The sequence below is a fragment of the Bactrocera latifrons genome, unplaced genomic scaffold (genome assembly GCF_001853355.1).
Source record: "Bactrocera latifrons isolate USDA-ARS-PBARC rearing strain unplaced genomic scaffold, ASM185335v1 scaffold_206, whole genome shotgun sequence".
NCBI classification, from domain to species: domain Eukaryota; kingdom Metazoa; phylum Arthropoda; class Insecta; order Diptera; family Tephritidae; genus Bactrocera; species Bactrocera latifrons.
In genome coordinates, this window is record NW_017535586.1 from 226,869 (window position 1) to 234,878 (window position 8,010).

The 8,010-nt window shown below is 31.3% G+C and overlaps 2 protein-coding genes across 5 annotated transcripts in view; one reads left to right on the forward strand and one right to left on the reverse strand.

Moving 5' to 3' along the window:
- Positions 1-8,010, reverse strand: part of LOC108968183 — a 14,456-nt gene that overhangs the window by 4,194 nt on the left and 2,252 nt on the right. The window lies entirely within an intron of this gene.
- LOC108968182 (embryonic polarity protein dorsal) overlaps positions 1,206-8,010 on the forward strand; it is an 11,942-nt gene continuing 5,137 nt past the window's right edge. The window contains exon 1 of one of the 4 annotated variants that reach the window (XM_018932013.1): positions 1,206-1,590. Coding sequence is in view for 2 of the 4 variants with exons in the window: in XM_018932010.1 (XP_018787555.1) it covers positions 1,758-1,776 (19 nt within the window). In the remaining 2 variants the exon portion in view is untranslated. Of the gene's footprint in view, positions 1,591-1,636; positions 1,777-4,751; positions 5,357-8,010 lie in introns of those variants that run through there. The other 3 variants (XM_018932010.1, XM_018932011.1, XM_018932012.1) reach the window with 3 other exon arrangements.

An 8,010-nucleotide genomic window follows, 5' to 3' on the forward strand; every position in this document is an offset into this window, starting at 1 on the left:
AAATATGGGGACGATAGCCCGGCGTTTTGTGAACATTAAAAACAAATTATGAAAACAATCATGTCCGCCAGTTAAAAATAAGTGTGTATTGAGAAAAACGCGTTTAAAGTTTGAGGTGTGCACTCCGAGCGCTCCGAAAGTCGTGCGATATTTTATATTTTTAGGCCTTTTCGAAACCTTCCAATAGTAAAATGGATTTTTATATGAATTCTAAGGGTATAAAAAAAAAAAAAAAAAAAAAAAAAACAGTTTTGAAAAAATATTACCCTACTGACACCTTAAGAAATCAAATATATACAAACTGTTTTTTCAGGTGCAATTTAAAAATTTATGCATATTGTAACGGCGACTGACTTTCATAAAGATTATGCTGCCGGTTTAAAGTTTCCAAAAAAGCTGCCATGACGTTGTTGTAATATTCCATACACTCTCTACATTAACACTCAGAAGAGATCCTGATTACACCACAAGCGTTAACATGAAGCTCACCATAATTCTTAACACACAGATCTACAGCCACCACAAATACAGTAAAGTACATAATTGTGGTAAATCATATCCATTCCTACAGAAACGCTACAGTCAGTCCTCACATACATACGCACATGCATTTATGTATAATAGCTATGTACATACATTCAAATAGGGGGATTTTATATAATCGCTCTTGCGCTGCAGTTCTTTTCCTTACGTATGTATGTACGCATTTACTATGTATATTTATTGAGACACAAGATACATATATACATACATATGTACATATGATCATTAAAGGAACCGTTCTTACACTTCATTAGCGGCGAACAAATTGTATGAATTTTACAGTTACTAGCACAAAACATAGCACATACGTGTATATAATACTTAATTTAGGTGTTTTATTTCACATTGTATATACATATCTATGAATTTATGTACTATGTTTATGTATGTATGTGAAGAAAAGTTGGCAGCGGCTAAATGGCTGACTGGTCCAGTATATTCAGTTAGATTCACCGACTTAAAATAGTTTTATCTTATCCATACATGCACATTATTTATGTTTGAATGGCCGCTTATACAGCTCGTACATGTCTATTTAAAGTGTCTTCATATAAACACGAAAATTCAAACCTATGTTTAATATAGTAGGCCATTGGCCTTTTTAAAAATCTATGGATAGAACTAAAGGAGTTTTCCATGCTGACCTAACGTTGATAGGTATATCAAAGCACTGATACAGTAATGCGTTTGCGTGGATTTCCTTTTTGCTTGGATGTCTGTAGGAATCGGGGAGATTGGCAAGAACACTGAGTTATTGGCATTAACAACACCTGTAGCTGCTAAATGTTTCATTGTCTGTTCGGCTACGGCGGCAATCGGTTGATTTGAAAATATCGAACGGCAAACGGCAAATCAATTACTATAAATACTTACGTACTTAAATACATATGTATGTATGTAGATGGAATTATAAAGAAATAGTGATACCGCTACTCCGCTACCGCTACGTTATTTACGTTGGTTTTATACAAATGAATTGATCGAATCGATTGGACTGCAATAAATACAATACGGTTTAAGTTCGAAAAAAGTGTTTGGTAATACAATGTACGTACATCAAAAATTGTTAAAATAGAATTGTAAAAAATATAAATTATTGTTTTTCAATGTAATTGTAATAAATACAGACACAGGCGATCCGAATATTTTGGTAATTAACTGCTTCTGTATACAAAGATATTAACTGCTTTTCTGTAGTAAAAAGAAGTTACTCGATGAAAAACGATATTATGGGTAAGAAAATAAGAAATTACTAATAACTATGAAGAAATATGAATACATATATTCATTACAATTACTTGGCGGAAACGGAATTGGAACTTCACTTCACTTTGATTTCAACAAAGTGATCGCAGTCAAAGTTCAGATTAGACCTGATTTCTTCCAATCAGTAATAATTACTCAGCTAATACATATGTGTGTGTGGTATATAATATAGTCCTATTATCCCAATATGTACAGATCTTGGTCCATTTCCATTTTATATGAGAAAATTTATTTCAAATAGACGAAAAAAATTCTGTAGTCGAAAAAGTCTTTTCGTATTTCTAATCAAACTGGCATTCCTCCCCTTTTATACCCAAATTTCCATATATAGGGAATTTTTTCATTAATTTTTCTCGGTTTTGAACAACTGTAACTTTTTTCAATTTCCCCGAATTAAATTTTTTCTGGTTAAATGAAGCTTAAAATCTCACCATTCCAACACTATATTCTATTATATAATGTGATTGGTAGCACTGAAGGTATACAACTGCAACGACATCTATTGACAAAAAGAGCATATAGCTGTCATATAGCTGATCGGAATCTAGTGCTGGTATGGAAAACTTTTGCATATGACATGATATATTCACGAAATTTGTTATAGATTATTTTCTAAGACAACAATGTAATCTCCGAAGAAATTGTTCAGATCGGGTAACTAATGCATATAGTTGCCATAAAAACCGAACGATCGCAATAAAGGTCTTGTATGGAAAACTTTCTCATTTGAGGTGGTATCTTCACAAAATTTGACATGGATTACTGCTTAAAATAATAACATAATCTCCGAAAAATTTTTTCAGATCGGATTACTATGCATAACAAAATAATATAAACTATTTACAACCACATTTTGCCCTATTAAAAGCCGAAAAGCATGGGTTGCATAACCCTTAAACTTATTGAAACTATGAATCATGCTTTTAATACGAGGAACCCGACTAGCAACAAGTTTCTATGCCTATTTTAATAAAAGCAAAATATTCAATTTACCTCTTATTCGCACAACTTACTTCTCTATTCGTTATTTAGTATACTATATAGTATGTGCTTCAAAAGTTATACGTATATGTGATACGTTGGGATTACTTTCAGTGATGCCTAAACTTGTAGATATTCCTCGATACAGCGAGTAAAATACAAAAAAAGTAAGTATCTAAGAATCATAGTTAATACATATAGCCACACCTACTATTTTCCCTTATGCGAGTAGGAGTTTTGCAATCTTTAAATGAAACTAATCGTTCAGGTTCGCACATAAGACTACACCAATTAAATTATGTTATTCTTCTCTTACGTAATTGGCTGCTCTGTTTGCAATTTAATGTCGGAAAAAACATGAATGCAGACAAGCATTTGTCTCCAAACTGTTAGGACTGAACTAGTAAGTTTCCTTTAATGTTATAAAGTTGCACACACTCATATGTATGTATATGAACATAAACAATTGTTTAAATTAAATACATTTACTCGTGCATTATAATATTACTCGGGTATATAATATTATATATAGATGTAGAAATATCTTTAAAAATTTCGGTTTGCACACATGCATACTTATACGTATGTATGTATATGTATGCAGACGGTATGCGATTATGCCGAAATACTATTGGATAAGTATACGCAACGTTGTACCAAACAATTGTTAATACACATATGTATGTATATGTAGCAGATGCGATGAAATCACTCAATAATATATAATATTCGATTATATTCACAGTTAAGAAGGCATATCTTGATATTATATATTAATTTAAACTATTCTTTGAAACTGTTCTATTTATTAAATTAAAAAAATCTAAAAATTTAATTTTGTTACAACAACAGATAACTAGGAAATCTCCTAATAAGCCTCCTAAGTACGAAAATTCTTCCAAATTATCTACTTAACGGCAAAAAGCTTATAGTCTACTCTTTTTAAATGTATATCACATAGCAGTGTGACTGCAGAGTTGGACTTTTCATCCCTTCAAAATATAAGACATGTCTTTTCATATATGTTACACTTCCTAAGTTAATTATAAGGTTTCTTTTAATGTAAAAATTAAAATAGTGTTCATTTGCTCTTTCCATCTGTGATAGCATACTGTTCATAAATTAGAAGTACGAATTGCAGAGTAGTAAAAGTCATGCTATGAAATCTTCGAAAGTCTGACTAAAGGTGAATCACATTCGGAAGCATGCCATTTATTAGTACGTGTATAGTAACTTGCTGTAGTTTGTTTACAGGTCAATATCATGCAATTTAAATGTTCCGCAACTTGAAAACCAGTTTAGAGTACGACAAAGTTATTGCGTCACACAGTCCAGCAAAGTACCGAAGCAAATAACAAACCGTCGTCCACAATCGCCACCAAAGAAACTTTACAACTGGTTTCGTATTTTTGCCACAATAACTGCAAAAACCACACAATATTTAAAGGAAGCCACTAATACAAATACTATAAATCTGATTTCGTTTTAGCATTGTAAAATTGACTCTCTCCCTCTCACTCTCGAAGCACTATTCCGCAAAATAATGAAAACAAAAACTGATGTACATTATTTGACTAGTACAAAAACGTGTTTGATTTTTAAAATAATACAACATGAAAGCTTTTATAAGCTCTGAATTTATCGAACAGAACCTAAAGCAATACTTTTTAATGAAATGTGGCAGCTAGTGAGAGAACAACTGTCAAGAGATCGCTTAAATCAAAACACCGATCAAAGCAGTATATGCATTGTCCAAGATTTGGTATTATATTATTATTAAAAGTAAATATGTATATGAGAGCACACAATTGAACTGATATGCATACATAAGCATTGTATACATATAGTATGTACGTATGTATGCTATATGTGAGTGCATACTTATATACTAGTATGTAACCACAAATATATATAAGTATGTGCATGCACGGGAAGAAGGGAGGCGATAAAAAACGTTGATAATATTGCTGCTCAGCCATAGCTTACTGCGGGTCGAACTCAGTTCAAGACGCGATTCAGTGCTCGGCGGACAACTCGATTAAACAATTCGAAAGTGAAATTAGAAACACTAAATAATATTGGACAATTGATTCTTTCACCATTTCTAAGTGAAATCGTGTAATAGTGTGCGGCTGTAGCCATTATTCTGTACTACAAAATCGAAGCTAAATTGAATTCATAAGAGTAACCAGTAGCGCAAATTATCAGAGATTATTTCATGCGTACATATGTTAGCCGATACCGCATGTATTAGTAAAAATAATATATTTATCATAAGCAAATATTGTATATATGTATATGGATATATAGTATACACTAGTGCGGAGCGTATTGTGCGAAATTTCAATGCGACGAAGTGTTAAATGAACAATTAAAAATTATTCAGTTACGCGTTAAGTGGAAAAAGTGAGTTGGCAATGTGGTGGTGGTGAACAATATTAAGTGAAAAATAATCCAATCGAAAAAAATCAATTTTAACCACTCTTAACTTACATACACTGTATGTAAGCAAAACGAAAATAATATATAAAACCTGTGAGTTAAAAGAAAGCATATTACATGGAAGGTAAAATTGTATATGTCTTCGTACTTCATAAAGTTACTAAGAGTATTTAAGTATATTTGCATGTTTTTTTAAGAGTAACATGAAAGCAATTCTCCAAAAATTACTTCTAAGCAAGTACATATGTATGTATGTAAATATGAATATGTAATAATAGATATTTACCTTTTCAAATGAATATGTTATTGTTTGTGTGAGATCTCTTGTGTATTTTCCCGTAAGCAATCGTGGTAGACACGAGCGTTAAGTGCTTGATGTGATCATCTGTCAGTTTCAAAACCTGCTAGGGTCCTAATCAATTAATATCAAACAGGGAAAAGGTAGAATTGTAGGTGTACTATTCACATAAGCATGTCATGAAAGAAGCCTTTCATAAACCCCATCGGCCATTTGGAGGCGACCCTCAACTTTTAAGACGTTTTATTTGTCGATTGACATCATGCCCAGACTAGTTGCATTATAATTTACATTTGTATATGTACGTATATTTATAACGTACATATATCTAGGTGTGTGATAGTTTACGTATTTATGAACATAAATACAACGTATCACATATACATATGTACAAACTTTGTATATATTTCAAGATGCTCATATAAATAAAGTCGCAATAACAGATAATGACTTACATACTTACTATGCATGTACAGAAATACATCTGTACATTATCAGTATGTGCTCTTACAAGAGAGTAACTAAAAGCATCCGAACTAATAATGCATATATTATATACATACATATTTATTTTGGTATGTTCTTTATGCCGTACAAACTTTATGTCAATCATACAAATCATTGCTGAATATTATATTTCAGGAAGTAAATAAAATTACTTTTATTAAAACAATAAATTCTACGACATTTTGCTAGTCTTCGAAAATATCCAAAATCTGGAATTAAATAAGTGCACTTTCCACCATTCGAAATACTTCGTTTTGTGCTTTACAGTAAATGTGTATATTCTAAAGCTACGGAAAACAAAGCTAGTTCTTTGGGACAGGATTATTATACTTTAGCTAAGAAAAGCTAACGCAGCAACATACCCCTCACGATGTACTTTGAAGTTTATTTACCACTTTTGTTACAAATATTATTAATGCAATACTGAATATATAGTATGGGTATGGAGTGTAGAGTGTAGAGTGTGGCTTTAAATAAAGAAAAAATATTCTCAATTTCAATTGCAATATTCCAAATGTGTGTATGTTGTTTAAGAGGGAATAACCCAGGATTTACTTAGTTCAAGGGAAAAATGTTGAATATTTAAAGAAAGTATTGGTTATCTGGTTCCAATTACTTTGAAACGCCACGAGTATTGTTAGTTAATAACTTCTGTTTGCTAGTTCAAGTTATGGGGGAAGTATCGAGTAAGCCTAAACAGTTTGTTCTGCATAATTAATACATAGTTCGCTTAAGCGAAGTAGACAGTTACTACGTTACTTTTATTTCACCACAAGTATTAACAACAATTCCAACTTGTCAGTCGACGGTCATATTTCCATACAAGCAACTGGTATTTTTAATGATTTAAAATCCTTATTACATGAGCAAACTTCGGTCAAACATTAATAAAATAAAATAATGGTGTTATAGTTTTCTGTGTAGTTAGAATTTCTGGTTGTGAATTAATAAATTTCTGACTAGTTGATGCTTCGAATCGATGTTATTAACAACCGCTAAATGATAAGATCAGACGCTGGTCGACGACCTAACCTAAAATGCGATATGCATTTACATAGGTATAATAGTTATCCAATAAAACGAATTGTTACATGTGCATATACATATTTTTATAGTTAAAATTTGTGTCAGACACACAGACATATTTATTTGAATGCACATGCACATGGTTTTCCTTTAACAGTTTTATTAAGTAATTAAGTAAGCTCGCTTGTAATTTCCCTTACATCGATTGACAAATCGGTTAAATAATAACTAAAATATTTTTTACTCTTTGTATTACTGTATCGCTAAGTAATTTAAACAGTTTAAGCACTTGTATGTCACATTTTATATACAAAAACCGATTTCCACAACACTGAGTAACATCAAAGGTACTCCTTAAAGCATGCTGTCATTTAGGCAATCGATTGGAAAATTACACCTCCCAAGCGCAAGTAATTCATAAATATAGCAATAAGCAACTGCCTTTAAACTTTGGCACCCATATATGTATGTATGTATACCACCTACATCACACATAACTGTTAATATAGTATATGTATGCATATTCACCATACCTACATACATATGTAGACCGGTAACGATTTTGGCTACATGCTTAAATGTATGTATCTATATTTTTCACTTGTCCAAGTAATGCTTTTCACCATATATGTATGTATGTACGTACCTGTACATTTGTATATACGTTTTCTATAGTGAATTGGCTTTAAAAGCAAAATATGAATATTTCATGTTGGAACTAGTATTCTTTACATTTCTTTCATCAAACTACATTAGTCGTTGTAATAGTTTTAAACCAAACGCGAATGTTGAATATCAATAACGGTTTAATAAACTTCCATTTTCCCTTAGAAAACTATTCATATCAATATATACTATATATATTTTTTTTAAACATTATGTTAGTATTTGTAGATATGGAATTGGATATTAAGAATATTGTTAACTCTGTAATTAAATAATTTTCA